The 20,823-nt window shown below is 36.5% G+C and overlaps 1 protein-coding gene across 3 annotated transcripts in view; it reads left to right on the top strand.

Annotated features, from left to right (window-relative positions):
- Positions 1-20,823, top strand: part of GRIN2A (glutamate ionotropic receptor NMDA type subunit 2A) — a 500,965-nt gene that overhangs the window by 396,697 nt on the left and 83,445 nt on the right. For all 3 annotated transcript variants that reach the window (XM_069085705.1, XM_069085697.1, XM_069085690.1), the window contains exons 6-9: positions 4,871-5,039; positions 5,164-5,317; positions 11,526-11,651; positions 15,250-15,479. In XM_069085705.1, the coding sequence (XP_068941806.1) occupies positions 4,871-5,039; positions 5,164-5,317; positions 11,526-11,651; positions 15,250-15,479 (679 nt within the window). The remainder of the gene's footprint in view (positions 1-4,870; positions 5,040-5,163; positions 5,318-11,525; positions 11,652-15,249; positions 15,480-20,823) is intronic.

Genomic DNA, 20,823 nt, shown 5'->3' with positions numbered 1-20,823 from the left:
TTCCTTCCTTCCTTCCTTCCTTCCGTCCTTCCTTCCTTCCTTCCTTCATTTCTAAATTATGATTTCTAAGCAGTTACATGTCTAACACTGAACTGACTACTCAGTAATTACTACAAACTTAATTTGGGACCTTCCATTTCCCACTACCCCCCCCCTTCCTCTGCCCCATTTCCAAATGTCAGGGAAAGCTCATTATTCTATCCATTTCAAAAAAAGAGGTCTTCAATACAGATGGATCTCTTCCCCTCATTGTCCCCTGCAATGAAAGGTCTATTAGGGCATTTATGTCTGTGCTTTTCCCTTAGGGGAAGCCCCTAAATTGATGCTTGGTTAAAGGACTTTATTCCTCTCTAAGATATTTCCAGATCAAGGGGAATATTTTATCAGAAATACTCATTGAAAAAATAGCAGTCTTTTTCCTGTATATAAAGGGGGGAAAGTGTTATAGATTTAAATTTTTCTAAAAGCCAATTAACTCAAAAACTGTCACAGGAGTAGTGTCTAGATGATCTTAACCTAAATGTCTGATGGTAGTTATATATCAATGCCAAGCAAGGGAAAGGAAAAGAAAAATTAATACAATACCAATCCAGTAAATACCCAAGATATAGGAAAGAAGGACACAATTGGGAATAAAACAAAACAAAACAAAAGCTTAAGGAAAGACAGAAGGCTGTGTGATAATGTAGAAAGATCAATGTATAGATTGTTTCCTTTTTGTATCCCAAATGCCTAGAACAGTCCCTAGCACTCATTAGGCACTTGTTAAATTCTCATTGATTGATGGATGGATTTACCTATATTCAAACTTCATCTCTGATACGTACAACCTGCAGTGCCTTTGGACATGTCACTTTGTCAGAACATTATTATTTTTATATGCAAAATGAAGGGGTTTGATGAAATAATTACAACTTATATTTTCACAATACTTTAATGATTTATAGACATTTGTAGACAAAAAGATTTATAGATATTGTATTTTAACATCACAACAACCCTGTGAGGTAAGTGCTATTGTTATCCCCACTGGAATGCAGAGAATCTGGGTTCAAATCTCATCTTTGTCACTAGACTAGAAATAAGGAAACTTGGATTCCAATTCTGACTTTGACACTTACCGTCATGTGTATTTTCTCAAGTCACTTCAGCTACCAGGTCCTCAGTTTCCTCATCTATAAAACTGGAGAGTTAGTCATCTTATTGACTCTTCATGGACCACAGGTTAAGAACCCCTGCCTTGGACACATAGATATTAAATGATTTATCCATAGCTAACCTTAGGCAGTCAGGTGGTACAGTGGATAGAGTACTGGGACTGGAGTCAGAATGACTCATCTTTTTGAATTCAAATTTAGCCTCAGACATTTACTAGATGTATGTCCAAAAATTGTAGAATTTTTGACAATTATTTTCATTTCTACCAGAGAGATATTTTTGGGCACATAGGACAAACTACCTGAGCTATTATACCTGTTTTATTACAGAAAACTGCAGAGAAATTTCTTTAAATATAGTATTTGCAAGAAATTGAAGAGATGTCACAAATTCCTTTAGGAAATCACTAGAAATGCCTGTAGGTGCCCCTAAACATAGCATGGACTGCAAAAGTCTTATAAGAATTGATGTAATAAGACTAGAAAGATTCAGGATTACTGCTGAACCCAACAGCCAGCTGGGGGGAAACTGTGAAGAGAAAAATAAAATCTTGTATTTGTTCATCGAAAATGGTGTTGATTTTGAGGGAATATTTGAGTAATCATGATCCATTCCAAGGGTCTTGTACTAGGTACTTAGTAGGAGATCCAGAACCCAGTGCTTCAATCAAGTTCTTAAATTGACCTCAGGGAGTTTACACTCTAGTTAAATTACATTTGACATATGAAGATGTTACAGCATTACTTATGGCCTCCCTGAACCACAGGATGCTGTGAGAGATCAGAGACAAAGAATGTGAATAACAATTTGTATTTGGCTCAATCTTCTCAACTTCCAAATCAGAAGAATGTAATGTTTCTAGAAGGAAGCATCTCCTTTCTTTGGGGAAAAATAATGTTCATAGCATAATTATTGTGTAAAAGGGACTTGGGTAGGGGCAGCTAGGTGGCAAAGTGACCCTGAGCACTGGCCCTAGAGGCAGGAGGACTTTGAGTTCAAATCCAACCTTAGACCCTTACTGTATGTGTGACCCTGGACAAATCACTTAATCTCAATTGTGCCCCCCTCCATAAAAAAAAAGAATTAGAAAAAAAAAACTTGGGTGGAAATAATCTAGACAGAAAAGTTTCTGAGTATGAGATTGACTTTTTATTAAGATAGCCATTTAGAATCTTGAGAAAAATTAGATTTCAACCTATTTAAATTTAATGAATTGTGGCAAGAATTGGTGATTTGTAGTAATTAGAAAGCTGACTTATGAACAAGGAAGATCTAGGTTCAAGTCCTGCCTTTGGCATATATTGGTTTTCTGGCCATAAGCAGGTCACTTCATGTCCCGAGGATATCACTCAGTTGCAAAGTGAATGTCATTTGTTTTGGCAGAGGGAGTTGCCTTGCAGGGACTTCCCTAAACCAATAAAACATAGGTCTTATCCAAGAAGGAGAAAGGGGTAGAATTATCATTAGTCAAAATTTTCAGCCAAGATTTTTACAAGAACAGGGGGAGAGAGAGAGATGATTTTAGTTACATCCAACATCCTTTCTTTCTTTCTTTTTTTTTTAAAGCAATCAGGGTTAAGTAACTTGCTCAAGTTTACACGGCCAGGTGTTTCTGGGGGTGATGCTAGTGTCTGAGTCCGGGATTCGATCCCCAGGTCATCCCGACACTGGAGCCGGTGCTCTTACTCGCTGTGCTACCTGGCCAACCTTAAGCAATTGGGGTTAAGTAACTTGCTCAAGGTTACACGGCCAGTTATTTCTGGGTGTGGTGCTAAGTGATTGAACCCGGGATTCCATCTCCAGGTCATCCCAAAACTGGAGCTGGTGCTCTTACTCGCTGTGCTACCTGGCTGCCCCCATCCTTTCTTGCTTTACATCACCTTTAATTGGGACAAATTGATTGGCATTGCTTCTCAAGGCAATTTTTTATTAAATTTTAAGAATTCTTCATTTGGAGGAATAGAGAATGGCATTGGAAGCATGTAGTACCTAGTACAGCAATAAAGACTTTTGGAAGCAATAGTATTTCCAAAAATGCATCTTATTAAAAAAAATGCTTCTGCTTTTGCAGAGGTAGAATTGAGCTAATGGAATATATGTTGTATTGATTCCTTCTCAGTAAATGGGAGAGAGTCATTTTGTTGTATAATGTAAGCTAGTCCTCAGCAATCAAGAATCTGAGACCCTGGGACTGTGATGGATTGGCCAGGTGGGTTTTTCTCTCAAGACTTCTAGTCCTAGGGTGAACCTTTTGAGTACGCTTTGGTCAAATAAATAAAGTGGGGTAACTGATGCAAAGTCCCATGTCTGATAAAGATAAAGATTCCACATGTAAGATAATAGTATCTTTGCAATCTCTTGCTTTTAACTTATTTGACCTTTTTTTTACTTTTTTTTGGAGGGCAGTTGGGGTTAAGTGACTGGCCCAAGGTCACATGGCTAGTTTTTTTTTTTTACCTTATTTGACTTTTGCCATCACTTTGATCCATGCAATAACCCTTGAAATAAGTAGACATGTTTTTAAATTCCAATTTGACAAATGAAGAAACTGAGGCATGGAAAGATCATGCCAATAATAGGAAAGTTAGGATGGGCATCAAGTTCTTCTGAGTTTCAGCCTCAGTCCATTATGACTAGACCATACTTCCTCTCTAAAACATGCAGACAGTTTCATACCAATTTCTTTGACCATGTCAGTGACACATGTTCCCACTATGCCTGAGGACTCTATATCCTCTGTTCTTTCTTAGTGTTTTTTCCTACTGTATTTACATACATAGCATTTAAACAAATAGCATTTTAAGTGATATTATGCCTGGAGTAAAGGCAGCATAATGTAGTAGATAAAAGAATCACATTAGAGTCAAAAGCATTTGTGTTCAATTCCTACTTCTAACACATATTAATATTGTGACTGAGGTCAAGTTACTTAATGTCTGAGTGACCCAGGCAACTCTCCAAGGTTCTTTAACTTTTTTAATGGGTCATGGACCACTATGATATTTTGGTGAATCCTACAGACTCCTAAGGACAATGATTTTCAATTAATAAAAGAGAATATATAGTATTGCAAAGGAAAACAATAATATTGAAATATGTTTATTGAAATGTTAAAAAAAAAATCAGTTCACAGACCTCAGGTTTTGAGCCCCTGCTCTAAAAGTAAAGCTGCAGATAGTTACTAATCTATATCAATGGAGGAAAATTCTACCCTCAGAATTCCTTAGACCAATGAAATTGAAGGTTGGTATTAAAATCCTGCCTGGAATACATTCCCTCCTCATTACCCTCTTAGAATCCTTTTCTTCTTTCAAGACTAATGTGTTTTCTAGGCCTTGAAGCCTTCCTTTATCCCTCAAGTTCAAAGTATTCTCTCTCTCCTTAAGATTTCCAGGTTCACTTTATTTAGGTATCTCCTTTCCTTTCATTACACTTTATGTGTTGTGTATGTGCATATTTCCCCTACTCTTCCCTTAAGCTCTTTTTCCTTACAGAAAGCTATAAGTTCTGAAAGGACAGGAAGGAAAAACTGGGTCTTACCAGTATTTGAACCCTCATAGCATCGCACATTGCAAATATCATAATTCTAATACATTTATAATAATACTTTTAAGGCCCACAAAACACTTTCTTCACAATAGCCCTGTGAAAGAGGCATTAGAAATTTAATAAATGTTGGTTGAATTGATTTGAATTCTTTTTATTTTAATAGCAATTCAACTAATGAGGGGACCAATGTAAAGAAATGCTGCAAGGGCTTTTGTATTGACATCCTGAAGAAGCTGTCTCGTACTGTGAAGTTCACCTATGACCTCTACCTGGTGACCAATGGGAAGCATGGGAAGAAAGTCAATAACGTGTGGAATGGAATGATTGGGGAAGTAAGTGAGGTTAGGTGAAAGATCCCATAAGGGAAGGTTTGAGATTTGAAATTCAAGACAGTAAAAAATAAGGACTCCCCACTGAGCTAGTGAGACACTCTCCTTTTTCTTGCCCTGGTTCTAGGTGGTGTACCATCGAGCAGTCATGGCAGTGGGGTCTCTCACAATTAACGAGGAACGCTCAGAAGTGGTGGACTTTTCAGTTCCCTTTGTGGAGACAGGAATCAGTGTCATGGTTTCCCGGAGTAACGGCACAGTGTCTCCTTCTGCCTTTCTGGGTATGGATCCTACTTTTTTGAAATAATGCTTTGGAACTATGACCATCAGAAGAGAATCTTTGATAGATTGTTTTGATTTTTAGGGATTGGGAGCAATTGACATATATCTCAGGGTATAGATCTCTGTGATCATGTGTGTACAGCAAAAATAAAAGCATCTTTTATGCTGTCTGGATAATACCAATACTTTGTTTCTATTACTTCAGTTACATGGTAATCTTTTTTTTTTTTCAATCTTACTCTACTGGTTAAGAGATATAGTTATACATTCAGACAATGACCTTGTGAGTTTATGGTAGGGTACAGTATTGCTTTACAGAAGCATTATAGAAGAGATCCTCCCCCTCTGCACCCCCCCCATTTATTTGTAGCAACCAATAAAATATTCTCATGTCCTTGCATCTCCGCTTCACATTTACAAGTATGATAGAGATTATTTCTTTCTCATGCAGAATATATCACAAAAGGATAATTTGAGTTCTAGCACTGTCCATGTGTTCCTTGCTTTTACGAAGAGGTATACTCTAAAAATGTGTAAATTGAGCTATATTTTCAATGTGTAAGAGAACCAGATATTTTAAGTCTTGTGCTCTTATAAAGAAAAAAGATTGTTTTATAACGTGAAATATCATCTTCCTCTGTTTTTTGTTTCATAAGTTTAAAGGTTTTTTTTTCAGTGGGGGTGGCATGGAAGCAAGGCACATACATAATTTCTATTCCTTTATTTTGTAGGCAGTGGGTCTGTGGGTCCGAGCTAATGTTTTTGTCTGGAATAGCCAAAGTCATATAAGTTATAGCTGATCATTTTTTGCTATAGGGCCAAAGAAAATGCGGTATTTTAGCAAGATGTTATCTTAAATGGTTTGCTAAGTGGAACTAGCCTGAGAGAAGACTGAGGGAACCTTAAGGCCATGTTGCATTCCCAGGACCTGATATGACACAGAATGGACTGTTCCTCCTAATTGCCTGACTTTAAAAAAAAAAGTAGAAAGACTCTTCCCTTGATTTGCTAAATGAAGGCTATCAATGTGATGCTTATTTAGCCTTTTGGCAGAAAACAGAGACACAAATAATCAAATTAGACTGAAAGAGATGAAAAAGAAGTTTAGCAACCATTCAAGATTTATTAGAATCAGGATTTTTAGCACATGTTTGAGATTGGGGAATATTGGGGAAAAGGGACTGTTAGTTTTTGGCAGTTTACTAACATTAGGCAAAGTACTTTTCATTCAACAATTTGAGTAAAACTGGAAAGAACTACAGGATTCACCATGCTAATAATACTGATTAAAATGATAAAAACAATAAACATATATATATATATAATATGCATATACACACATATATAGAGAGAGTAATTTACAAGGTTTGCAAGTTTGTCTATACATTGTATATTATGTGTTAACAAATATAATCCTTTTCATGGCTGCTCATCCAGGTTTGGTGTGTCTACCTGGCATTCAACTCTGCCCAATGCATCCACAAATCTTTAGCATGTACCACACCCTGGTAAATCCTCTTGGCAGACAGTTTAAACCAGGTTGAGGGCAACCAATGAGACTCCAACCCATTGATGAGTTAACAGGATGTTTACACCAAGCATGATAAGGCTTCCCCCAGTGCAACAGGTGGATGAGAACAATTTGTTCCAACAGCCATGAAGGCAGCTGAAGCAGGCTGTGTGGTATACTTAGAGCTTGGTCAGACATTGAAAATGCTAAGGTCATCCACTGCATCCTGGTTCATTGCCTGTTGTCCTGACTTTTGTCTTGCCACTGGACTTTGATGACTCTCTAAGAAACAATGAGGTTGACAACTTTGTGTAACTGCCTCACTTAAATCCAATTCACCCACAAATCAAGACATTACTTGCCATGTGATCAACTCACTTCAAAAATGAAGGACAAAAACAACATAGTATATTATCTTTTGATCCTCACAAACCCAATATAAAATAGTTATTATTATTCTCATTTTACAAATGAGAAAAACCGAGGCAGATAAAAGTTAGGTGACTTGTCCTGGAACACACAGGTCCCAAGTATCTGAGAAAGGGTTCAAAGCCAGGTCGTCCTGGCTCCAAGTCCAGTGTTCTACCCCAAATTCCCTTCAGAGGTCAGTTATTCCAACTCTCCTTATTTAATAGATGAAGGAACTGATGGCCATCAAAGCTAATTGCTAAGAATCACATAAACAAGACTGAGATTCAAACCCAAATTTGTGATTCCAAACATAGTCCACTTCCTATTACACATCATTGCCTCTCTTCAAATACTTCCCATTTACTTACTTCACTTATACAAGGCATTAGCTTTAGGCAAGGCATAAGCTGCTTCCTTTTCTGAGTGAAATGTTGACTAGCAGAATTACAAGTGCTACTTTCCTCATGGAAACCCAAGGAATTACTTTTTTCATTTTCCGTAATCTATTAAGCTTTTGAAATCTATTCCAGTTACTGGATTTCACTCAATACTCATTATACCAATTCCATAATCTCTCTCTGTGGAAGACAGACCTTGAGAAATGCCCAGTCACCCTCATCGTTTCTTTCTCCTGAATTTTAAAGTGTAGAAAGATTTCTCTGAGTTAAATGAGAGGACTTGTTTCTTCTGTGAAAATAGAACAATACTGAAAACAAGTCTCCAGACCAAGTCATTATGGAATCAATGATGAAAGGAGAATGATTTTATTGTTTTGTTTTTTAATGATCCCTATTTATTATTCTAAGTTTTCATCAAAATTTGGAAGGAAGTTTGAATTCCAAAAGATGGACCAGGGTCTGAGAAGCCCAAACAGGACACTCAAGTAAATGAGTACTTTTTGCAGGTTTATTGGATTATCAGATCATAGAATACTAAGATTATAGAAGTAGAGATGGAATGGGTCACTATGGCTATCTAGCTCAACACTTATTCTGTAGATAGGGAAAGTGAGACCAAGAATGATAAAGTGACTTGCCTGAAGTCAGAGAGGTAATAAGCCTCAGAGGCAGCATTTAGATGTAGGTCCTCTGTTCCCTCTTGCTAAGTTATCCACTGGTTTTCTTCTATTCTCATAGCCAACAAGAGAGAACTTTTCAGTCCCTGCTTATTGAAATTCACTTTCCTCAAGTGAGAAGTGAAATAAATCTCAGTTGGCTTTTCTTATAGAGAAGAATCAACAGTTTTGAACCTGGGATCAACCTTCTTGCCCTATTTATTAACCTTCCAGGAGTGGTAATACATCACCAAGAGAAATATGACCAAAATTCTGACTTTGGACATTTGATCAAATTTAACAAAAAAATTCTTTTTACCTTTTAATTTTATATCTTAAAAAATCTAAAAGCATATTTCCCTTTAGGCTTTTTTTACATTACATACCTAATTTTATTTTTCTGGTCAGTAAATTGCATCCTTCTTCCACTTGCTATGTACTGTCCTTATTAAGGGTCATTATCTCTAGGTTTTGAATCTTGTAATGAACTGTGTCAGACTTTTATTTTCCCATTCACTGGTGCAGTCTTCTGGAAGAACCTAATCATTTAGAATCTGATTATGTTGCTCCTCATTATTTTCTCTGTTCTACCCATTCCCACTAAAAAAAATTTCCTTTATTATTCACTTTCTAAATCTTCACAGATAAAGTCACTCACTTCACCAGAAAATTTTAACCAAAGGTTCCTGAAATACTGGGTTGGCTTCTCTGGTGACATTTCCATTTTTATCCCCAGGTTCCAGCAATAATGGGTTAAAGTGTTTACCAGGGACTGAATTTCTTTCTTGTATTAGGAGAGTTTAGAGGTATGATTCCACTTCTAGACCAATAGAGGATAATTTCAGGTCTCTCATCAGTAATACTTTCAGCGTTCTTTCTGGGCTGTAACTCTGAACACAGCCTATTTTGTCCCACAAGCAAGTGGGTCAAGACACATGATTTTTTAAACCATTTTCTTAACATTTTTTTTTTTGGTTCTGCAAGACAACCACCACCCCCAGCTTGTGGTGTCATAACTTTATCCAAACCGCTTTAGCTTTCTTTTGCCTTCTGTGGATCCTCACAATTCAAGTGTCAAATCCTATTTCTTAAAAATGGATAATTTTTGTTGAGAGATGTTTCTAGATGAGCAAATGAGGATTTAGCCTGATTCTTCAATCTGTGGAAGAGACACAAGAGTGACATATGTAACAGGGATATTGAGATGGGGTAACCCCATGAGTAACGATGAATAGGAAAGAAGATGGAGGAATTTGGGACTTAGAGCAAATTAATCTCCTCTCTTCCTTTCTCTGATGCAAGGTTATAGATAACCCCCCCTGAAAATGGGTGGAGGTGGTTGAGAGCATAGTGTTCTTTCCTACAGATCTACAAAAAGTTTATTGTTTTACCATGTGGAGGACATATAGGGAGAATTGGGACTACAAGGAAGGGTTTTATTTATTTGTTTGGTTTTCTTTTTCACCAGGAGACATTCTAGTCCTTTTGGGACCCTGGAATACACACCTAACTGAATAAATTCTTACTTTACTGTGTCCCAAGGGCATTTCTCTTCCCCAAAGTTCTATCATGTCACTGGGAAATCTTAGAGATTTACTTCCATTTCTCCAGTCTCAAATTCTAAGCATTTTTTAAACTCCTAATTATATTTTTGCTTCTTCTTGCCTAATACTTCTGACCAAATTGTTATGGTTTCAGGAATATAATATTGTTTATTGCTGAAGCTAACTGCATTGCTCTCTGCTGCCCTTTTCACTCATTAGCCTTAACGAAGACAAATTTCAGTTGCAGCCTCATAGGGCTCATGGAGATTTTCCTTTGCTACTTGAAGTTTTCCAACCTGTTGTTTTAGCTCTGATTTCCCATTCATGCACAAAGCCTAATCTAGCATCCCTCCTTGGGACCTCAAACCAGCCAATGCCCTTTGAAATACTGTAGGCTTGTTATTAACTTGTTGCATACTGCATTCCCTAAATTGGGTTTAGGAATAACCTTTAGCTATATATGGTTTTCACTGAGTTTCATGAAATGTTAACCTGCTAGCAAATCATACATTTTCTTTATGATATTATGGCTATGATCAAATGGAAAAGATCCAAGATAATTAATGATTTTGCTGATGTTCCTCCTCACTTCCCCCCACCTTTTTTCTTCTTTCTCCTTCTTCAACAGAAAATATTTGCTTATAATGGTTGGTTTTATGATCTATAAATCGATCAACAAGCAATAATTAATTACTTAATGTCTTAGACCTTAGTCTCTGGGTATCCAAATATAATAATGAACAAAACAATGCTTGCTGGTGAAGAAGAAGAAACACCAAGGACACACACATGTACACACACACACTACAAATTTTCTATTAGGTATGTATAGATACATACAGATACACACAAACATATGCATATATGTATATTTATTCACACACACACACACACACATATATATATATATATATATACAGAGAGAGAGAGAGAGAGAGAGAGAGAGAGAGAGAGAGAGAGAGAGAATGTAAGACAAAGTGACTAAATTATTTTCATTGAGTTCTCAAATATGGACCCTGGTAGAACAAGTTTTCAATGATTTCAGGTTTCTCCATGCTGCTGACAGCAAAATTTTATACAATTGGTTTTCATATACTCAACCAAGTTAAAGACAAGTTTTCATTTTTCTTTATCTATAGTATCTCATTGTATTCCAGAGCATGATTGTATTTAGGCTTCTCTTTATTTTTCATCCTTTTGAGCTAAAATAGTTACCCACCCAACAGTTTTGTTCTTGCATAACTTAGAAATATATAGATGAAAGCATTTTTAAGGGAAAGTGCCATTCAGTTAGGCATCTACACAATCTGTATACCAAATATATGAGATTTCTCTCTTGAATTGTAGTGCAAATGGTATATGCATAATGGGCTCCATTCATCTGCATTTAAATCAATCTTTATTCAGCCACAGAAAAATGTTAAAAATGTAACAGCATAGATTTTTTTTTCTTTCTCAGATAGTTCAAATATAAGAGTTTCTAGAGATGAGGAGTAGATTTAATAAGGTGAGATTTCAAGTGAAACAGGTCATTCCAATTCTCTCTCTCTCTCTCTCTCTCTCTCTCTCTCTCTCTCTCTCTCTCTCCCTCTGTCTCTCTCTTAGTTGCTGGTCTAGGTTGACATGAACCACCTAGAATTCTAGTATAACAATCTGGGCTTTTGTTCTTTGGTTCTCTTTTGCTACAGAGCCTTTTAGTGCTTCTGTGTGGGTGATGATGTTCGTGATGCTCCTCATTGTGTCTGCCATGGCAGTTTTCATATTTGAATACTTCAGTCCAGTTGGCTATAACAGGAGCTTAGCCAGAGGCAAAGGTAAGCATTCATATTCAAAGGTAAACCACATATTCAGCATTCATTTCTCACTTTTCTTTTGCTGAGCTTTGTACATGGGATTAAAATGGAATGTAGGGTGCTTAATGAACACTATTTGATGATGGTGCTGTTTCATTAGCCTTTAGCAAACTTTTTTTTTTCTTTTTAGACAACACATTTCCTTCCATCTCTGTAGAATATTGTAAGTGTGGCATTTGCTGGTTTGGTTATGTTGTTTTTAATATCATAGGATGACCAGCTCTATGAGTCACCTTGTATCTATAAAGGCAAAAAAGAAAATGGAGCATGGTGAGATCATTCTAGTGTGTTGTCAGTGGTTATTAGATTGGAATCATTCAATCTTTTCAGTTTGTTTGAAAAGGCTTTTGATAGTTAAAATATATTTTAAATATCAGGTTAGATTTTTCAATGACATTCTACATAAAAAGTAATTTTGGGTGCCTAGAGAAAGACTGGAATTTAAAAATACCTCAAAGAACCAAGCTGCATCAATTGTCACTGTATTTTTTAATCCATAAGTCAAACAAAATAGAAATAGTATAACAAATTTTTTTTTATTTTTGAGTAAAATTATAATATGATTTTTTTGCATTGATTAACACACCTGGTCCATTTAGTATTCAAGAAGCATTGATCTGGGGGTGGCCAGGTAGCACAGCGAGTAAGAGCACCGGCTCCAGTGTTGGGATTAGCTGGAGATCGAATCCCAGGCTCAGACACTTAGCACCCACCCAGAAACACCTGGCCGTGTAACCTTGAGCAAGTTACTTAACCCCAATTGCTTAGGGTCAGCCAGGTGGCTCAGCGAGTAAGAGCACCGGCTCCAGTGCCAGGTAACCTGGATCAAATCTGGGCTCAGATACTCAGCACCACACCCAGAAATAACTGGCCATGTAACCTTGAGCAAATTACTGAACCCCGTTTGCTTTAAAAAAAAAAAAGAAGAAGCATTGATCTAATAGCTGCATAATATTTTTTATCACTTTTTCTTTGTTTTGGTCTTTATGAAAACTAGATCTCTCTGTCTCTCCCAAGCAAACAATGTAGTTGTCATTCATAGGCCCATTCTCACTGCTGATTGGCACAGAAACTTTGACCTGCTTTGATTCTAGTCTTGGCTATTTTTCTCCTCATTAGACAGTCTGATCCTAGAGGCTCCCTATATTGGTTCCATACTTAGTGCAGACCTGGTCATCTATGGCCCTACTGTAGCTCAGATCTCTTGAGTTCAATCAATTCACAGCCTCCCCAGAAGCAGGAATTACAATTCTATAATTTTGAAGGAACAGAGGAGATATACACACAGACATACATACATATATTCACAAACATATTGTATATATGTATATGTATATAATGATACACTGTAATATGTGTGTTAATATGTGTCTATATGCATATATCTACATATGTATCAGTGCTGATATTAATATATATGGAGAGACGTACCAAATAGTGCAAATAATTAGTTTCCTGAAGTCGTGTTATTTGAATTCACACTGCATATTTCAATTGGGCTTAAACTAATTACCATAGTTCACATAATTACAAATTTGAGTTGTGCAGATTCAAATATATGTAGCCATATCAGAGATTATTTCTACTAATTGTGACCTAGTTGCATTTATATACATATATACATTAATATCTACAAACATGAAATTACTTAAATAACATTAAGACTAACCTTTCATTAAAAATATTATTTTCTTTTTGTGAAACAAAAACAAATTGATTTTCATACAAAATGGACAAAGAATTAAAATGTACTTTTTATAACTTATAGATTATCTTCCCAATATTTTTTGATAGACGGTTTTGTCTATTTGTACTTAGATCTTTTGGTAGGCAACATTTTAGTCTCTTAAAAAGAACATGAAGTTACCAGACAGATCAGGATTGAAAGACAAAAAGTTGTGTGATGTGTGACTTCTTTCTTCATGATTCACTTTTGAAATGAATTCTAACTGTGTGGTGTGAGAACTGACTTCTCTCGCTCTGTTTTTTAATGTCCCCATTTGGAAAGCATTTTACCATCATTTAATTCCTTCATCATGTGCACTCTATATTTGAGTCTGATGGATGGAAATAGCCAGGAATACTTGGATTAACATGCCAAATATTGGCCTAGCTGAATTTCATGAAGCTTATATGAAAGTGTGTTAGATGAATAATGAAGCAGCTTCTCAGAAAGATTTTTGTAAGGAGCTCTTGAGTTTATTAAGAAGATTGGTTCCTTAAAATGAAAATTAAATCCATCATTAAAACAGGTCATAACATTGCTTCCCATTCAATCCTGCATGTTACATACCCAATTTCCATTTACATTGCATAGAGAGAAGGGCAAAATCTACTATAATAGAAATGTATGAAGAATATTATTTTTAAGAGTAGGGAATGCAATACACGTGTAGTCTATAATTAAGGCAGGAGACCTATTTCTTCCCACCTGCCGTATAACATTAAACTAGTAAACTATATATCTCCTTTCAGCCCCTCCCTCATTCAGATTATCCTTCCTGTTGTACAACCCCAATACTGTCACTTCCTACTTAGAAATCTTCAGTTGCTTTCCATTGCCTACAGATTAAAACAGAAGTTCTCTAGTGTGGCATTAGGGGTCCTTTACAATTTCTATCCAACCCATATTCTAGCCTTGTGCCTCATTATTACCCTTCATATGCTTTATAATCTAACCAGTTAAGGTCCACTTGCCCATCCCATAGATTCCTTACTCAATGCCCTTACTCACAAAATTCCCCGAAACTAGAATAACTTTGGTCATATATATCTGACAGCAGAGATCCTATCTATCCTTCAAGGCCTACTTTGACTTCTATATCCTTAATTAAAACTCCCCTCATTCTGCCATTGAACACTAATCTCTTCTTCCTTTGAGTTTTTACGAAATTTTATTCGCACCTGTCTTAGACACCTGTTAATCAGCATTTCATTCAACACTGTCAGGAAATGTGCTGAAATCAGGTATTGAAGGGGTGGAAAATGCCCTCAAGGATCTTATATTCTATGGAGATAGCACATTTTACTTGTTATTATAGCTGTTTATGTTTATAAAAAATTCTTCAGTCTATTAGTTTCTTAAGGTCAAGAACCATGTCTTTGCATTCTCCCACCCCAAAACCCTGCTTCATAAGTACCCAACACAGAGCCTTTTACAAAGTAGTAACTATAGTAGATTGGTAAATGGATTCCAGATGCTGGCTCCATTGTTAATCTTTAATATAGAGATTTTTAGTTTTGTGTTTGGTGTGTGTGTGCGTGTGTTTATGATGGAGAGCTCCAGCAGTCTAGTAAGGCTTATGAAACTCTTAAAATTTTTTTTAATAATTGAAAGAAATGCTAAATTGCAATGAAACGTTTATGAAAACATAATTGCTTTTTTTCTGTTCAATTTCATGAGTTCCTGAAATCTATCCATGGACCTAGGGAAAGAATCTCTGCTTTAATGTCACTTGTTAGTACAGTATTGTCATTAGCAGAAAGGTTGACCCATAATTTTCCTACAAAATTTTGAAAGATACCCATGATGTGCTTTCTTTTTCCAAATAATTTTCAGCTCCCCACGGGCCTTCTTTTACTATTGGAAAAGCTGTATGGTTGCTCTGGGGCCTGGTCTTCAATAATTCTGTGCCTGTTCAGAACCCGAAAGGGACCACCAGCAAAATCATGGTGTCTGTTTGGGCCTTCTTTGCGGTCATATTCCTGGCCAGTTACACTGCCAACCTGGCTGCCTTCATGATCCAAGAGGAATTTGTTGACCAGGTGACTGGCCTAAGTGATAAAAAGGTAGGTGATCTCCAGTAGAAGTGTTGTGTCACTGATTGTTTCTGTATGACTTAATCCAATAAGATGACAGGTTCTGCTGCTGCAAGATGAATGTAATGAAGTTATACAATATAATATATATAATATAATAAATATAATATAGTAAGTTATACCAATGCTGCATATCTACCTGGACCTGCCATAGACAATACTGTTGTAAAGTTTTACCTGGATAGGAAGATCCCCTGAAATGAGGTCTTCTAGGACAAATGCACACCATCCTTCCCCTCACCCCCTTCATTTAAAGTGAGTTTCCAAATAGAGTAATAATAATTCAATGCAATATTTATAAAGGATTCTAAGGTCTGTAAAGCACACACACACACACACACACACATACGTTATTTCATTTAATCCTCACAACGACCCTGTGAAGTAGGTGCTAGTATCCTTATTTTACAGATGAAGAAACTGATACTTAAAAAAGGTTCTGATTTACCCATGGTCATACAGCTAATTAGGGTCTAAGGCAAGATTTGAATCCAAATCTTCCGGACTCCAGGCCAGTGCTCTAACCAATGGACCACCTGACTTTCCAAGTAGTTCGTGAGATCTATATAAGCTGTTCAGTGATGATGCTTCATGAGCATTAGTAAATAGAATATCCACTACAGGTGAAATGATGACATTTTACTCCTTAGATGGCATTGTCCATAGTGAAAACAAAACAAACCACCCGTCAGACTAGGGAAAAAAAGAGATTCAGGTTGTAACAAAAACAATAAGAGCTAACATTTATTTAGCACTTACTTTGACCCAAGCACTGTGCTAAATGCTTTATAATCATTATCTCCTTTGATCCTCACAACAGCCAATAGATGCTATTAGTGTCCCTATTTTACAGATGAGGTAAGACTGAGAAATGGTAAGTAACCTTCTGAGTCACACATCTAGAAAGTGTCTGAGGCAGGATTTAAACTCAGATCTTCTGATTCCAAAAACAGTTTTCTATCCATTGTGTCACATGGCTATGACTGTAGTTAGATTTCCATCATTAACTAACTATGTGACCTTGGCCAAATCACTTTCCCTTTCTTGATTTCATTTCTCTCATCTATGAAACAAGAGAATAGGACTCAGTGAACACAAAAGTCCTTTTCAGTCCTCTCCTCTTTACCTTTAAATCTATCCAAATCTATACATCTAACTCTTTCCTAAACAAAGTCCCTCATCTCCTCCTTGGACATTGACTCTAGACGCTTGAGCAAATCATTAGCCTTGTTCACTAAGCTGCAATTTCTGCATATTCAAAGTGAGCACGAAAGCACCTGTTTGAGGGCCTATCAAATTGAAATGTAATGAGGATAGAGGAAGAGCTTGTGAAATTTTAAGTGGCTATTCAGAAGTGTTCGTGCAAGGGAAGAAAAGAGGAAAATGAGGCTGCCACATCTTTGAATTTTAGGTTTGCGACACAAAAAATGAACTGGCTGTATGCTCATCAACTTCGTAGCTTTAGGAATGTCAATGTTTGCAGTCACATTGTGTATGGATCATTTGGCTCTCTTCATAAAATCTTACTAGTCTCGCAAAATTCCTTTTTGCCATTGATGTATCTATTCCTCATTTACATGAATCAGCAGAGGTCTTGATAGAAAGGCAGTCATTAGTCAGCAATACTTACCCACTGCTCACACATTGAACAAAATGCTGAAGTAGAGTGCTGGGGGGGTATAGGGAAAGGGAGGGAGACCTCAGCCTCTAAAGAGAAGACAAGAGACTGGAACTGGAGGTGCACATCTGGTGAACACCTGCATAACATGGCAGTTGAAGGCATATGAGAATTCCTTGAGTGTGAAGAAAAGAACAGAAGACTAAGAATTGAGGCTTGCAAGACATTTATGAAGAGGATACAGAAAGTAAATGATTAGAGAAGACAATTACTCCATTATGACAGCAGTGTCATGAGATATAAAGAGAAAAATACAGGAAGAAAGAATTAAAGACTCATTATTTTAAAAAGCAGAAGGAATGTATATTATACACACATATACATATATACACACACATAGGTTTGTATACACACACACATATATATATATGACATGCATACTATTTAATGACTCTTTCTCTCTCTCTCTTCCTCTCCTCTCCTCTGTCTCTTCTTCTCTGTATCTTTCTTTCTGTCTGTCTGTCTGTCTCTCTCTCTGTTTCTCCCCTCTTTTGTCCTTAATATTTATTTACCAAGTCAAAAGAAAATCCTTTGCCACTGGAATTCAGGTACAAGGGATGTTATAGCTTGTGGGAGAACTAATTAGAACCCATAATAACTTGACTATCCTGCTGTGACTTGAAAACACCTAACAATGCTTGCTGCATCCTCATGAGATGCCGATCTGCTTCAGCACTCAGAGGTGATATAGGGAAGTAGATAGATCTTTTAATTAAATGTGTGATACCATTAAATAAGCAATGGAATCCATAGAGCAAATAAGTTGAGTGCTCCTCTAAGTTTAATGGCAGAGGTACTGAGAAGGCCTGTGAAATAAAAATCTATATTGAATCAATTTATTTTAATTCTGCTCACAAGTGGATTCCTCGGTGGATACCTGTGTAATAAATTGTTTGCTGTTTAAATCACACAGAGACTTTTATAAGGTTTTTAAAATTAGATTAATCGTTATTATTGAAGGAAAAAAAAACCTTCCATTCAAGTATGGTGCTTCACCATGGTGTAGAAGTGACCCTAGCAAATGAGTTTCTTCATCTGTTCTCTAGCACTGAGATTGTTTATGATAATTATTCGAAGTTCATTTACTCTTTCTCCCCAAAATACATTTATTTTTATCTTTGTTTTTTATCGACTATATGTCCCAAAATATATTTCCCCACTCCCCCTTCAGTCTTCTTTTGAGAGAGAGACAGACAGAGACAGACAGACAGAGACAGAGAAAGAGAGAGACAGAGAGACTGAGAGTTAGTCAGTTAGTTCAGCAAATCTAACTTAATCAGCACATTGAAAAAGTTTGGTATTATTCTGTGTTGTTCTATACCTGCCATATCCAATGATAAATCTTCCACCACTACAAAGACAATGGGGGTATGTTGAAGGGTGGGGTGGAGGAAGTACCTCCTCATATCTCTTCCTTGGGGGCCAGGCTTAGTCAGTCATTCTAATTTTACAGCATCCCATTTTGATTGTTTAGCTGTTGTTCATTCCTCTTCCACTGTTTTAATCAAGTTTGTAGAGTATTTTCATGGTTGTACTTATCTCATTTTTGTTTCTGTTCATATCATTCATTTTATAACTTTCTATATTATTTCTTCCAACACAGTAATATGCAGCTACATTTATGTAACAACTAGTTTAGCAATTTCCCCAATTAGTGTGCATCTACTCTGTCTCCTCTTCTTTATTACTACAAAAAAGTGCTGCTGTAAATATATCAGTTAATATAGAGTCTTTCTTTTTTGTCATTGAATTCCTTGGGGGTAGCAGAGGGATTTGTGAGTCAAAGGTATGGCATTTTAGTCATTTTGCTTTAAAAAAAATCCAGTTCTCAATTCTGGTCTCTCTGTGCCTCTCCAGAATGAAAAAATGGGTAGAATTCCTAGGGAAGTGAGAACTCCAGAAATAGGTACAGTCATTCCTTTTAAATTTCTAGTTAATACCAATAACAGACAGATGGGAAATTTGAATAAATATGTAGTATAAATCTTTTGTAGAGAGGAGTGGAAAAGTGTTCTGGACAATCATCCATTATTTATATTAAGAAATTACTTTTCTTATAGAATAGACTGGCCAGTTTTATTTTAAAAGTACCATTTTTTGTCTTCTATACATAATTCACTCCATTAACATTGTGATTTATTTATATTCCTATATTTATTTCAGAGCCTTTTGCCTTTCAGACAAATATTGGGTGGCAAAAGGCAGAGTTTTGAATCTGCTAGAATGTGTCCCAGTGCCTTCCAAAGTAGACTGACATAGAATTTTAAAACCGGAAGCGTGCTTAGAGATCTTCTAGTCCAAATTCTCATTTTACACATGAGGAAACTGAGATTTAAGATATGTTACCCATCAGCCCACCTCTCCCACCCTATTTAATAAATTCCAGTGGCTTTGTATTACTTCCAGAATAAAAAAAATCTATTAGATTTTTAAAACTCTTCATGAGCTGGTTCCTTCCTACATTTCCAATCTTCCTACATTTTATTCCCCTTCATGTGCTCTGTGATATAGACACATTACCATTCTTGCTGTCCCATGAGCATGTTAAGACATCTCCTGACTCCAAGCAGTTTGACTGGCTATTTTCCATGATTGGAATGTTCTCTCTCCTCATCTCCATCTCCTGGCTCCCCTGTCTTCTGTAATTAAAAAAAAAAATACAGACCTTTTCTAATCTCCATTTAAGCAAATGCTTTGCCTCTTTTGATGATCTCCAATTTATTGTTTATACATAATTATTTGCATGTTATCTCCCCTATTGGACTGTGAGATCCTTGAGAATAGAGATTGATTTTGCCTTGCTTTGTATTTCCAGCATTTAGCACAACACCTGTGTTTAATAAATGCTTGTAAACTGAAACACTTTTCTTTAAGAAGTGGAAAGGGCCCAAGAAAAACTTTATGTCAAAAAGAGACCTTTAATGTCTATTTAAATAAATCCAACATATTGAAACAGCAAATGGGGCCTTATGTAAGAGATCAAGACAACCATTGGCTTCCCCGACTCTGAGGGTGAATAGAATTAGAATTTGGCTTAAGAAGTTGTGGGTAGGGGATAATTGGGAAAGTCAGAAAATCAGGAAAGTTAATCAATAAACACAGGGATACTTAAAGACCACAGGGGCTACTGACTCACTGAGTCTGTCCCTTGGCTTTTTATTTTTACCTCACATAGTGAAGATGGTGGTAGAAGTATAGGACTCAGAGATTAAAAATACTCTCTATCTCAGGAGGAAACTTATCATTTACTTGATGGATCTTATACTTTTTGAGTTTTGTAAGTGGCCTGCCATCCTAGTTTGATCATAGTTGGAAGATGTATTATTTTATAGCTATTTTAATAAGAGATATAATTGACATATTAGCTTGGTTAAAAGAAGTTGTGGCTATGGAAGGGGAAGTTAGGTGGCATAGTAGATAGAGTTCTAGACCTGGAGTCAGAAAAACTCACCTTCCTGATTTCAAATCTGGCCTCAGATACCTACTAACTGTGTGACCCTGGGCAAGTGACTTAGCCCTGTTTACGTCAGTTTCCCCATATGTAAAGTGAGATGGAGAAGGTAATGGCAAAACCACTCTGGTATTTTTGCCAAGGAAGCCCCAAATAGGGTTATGGAGCATTGGATATGACTGAAA

Source organism: Petaurus breviceps, unplaced genomic scaffold (genome assembly GCF_028583685.1).
Source record: "Petaurus breviceps papuanus isolate PSGF00001 unplaced genomic scaffold, PetGlider_PUasm1.0 118, whole genome shotgun sequence".
Classification (NCBI taxonomy): domain Eukaryota; kingdom Metazoa; phylum Chordata; class Mammalia; order Diprotodontia; family Petauridae; genus Petaurus; species Petaurus breviceps.
Note: the sequence above shows the minus strand (reverse complement) of the source record. Positions and strands in the feature narration are given on the sequence as shown.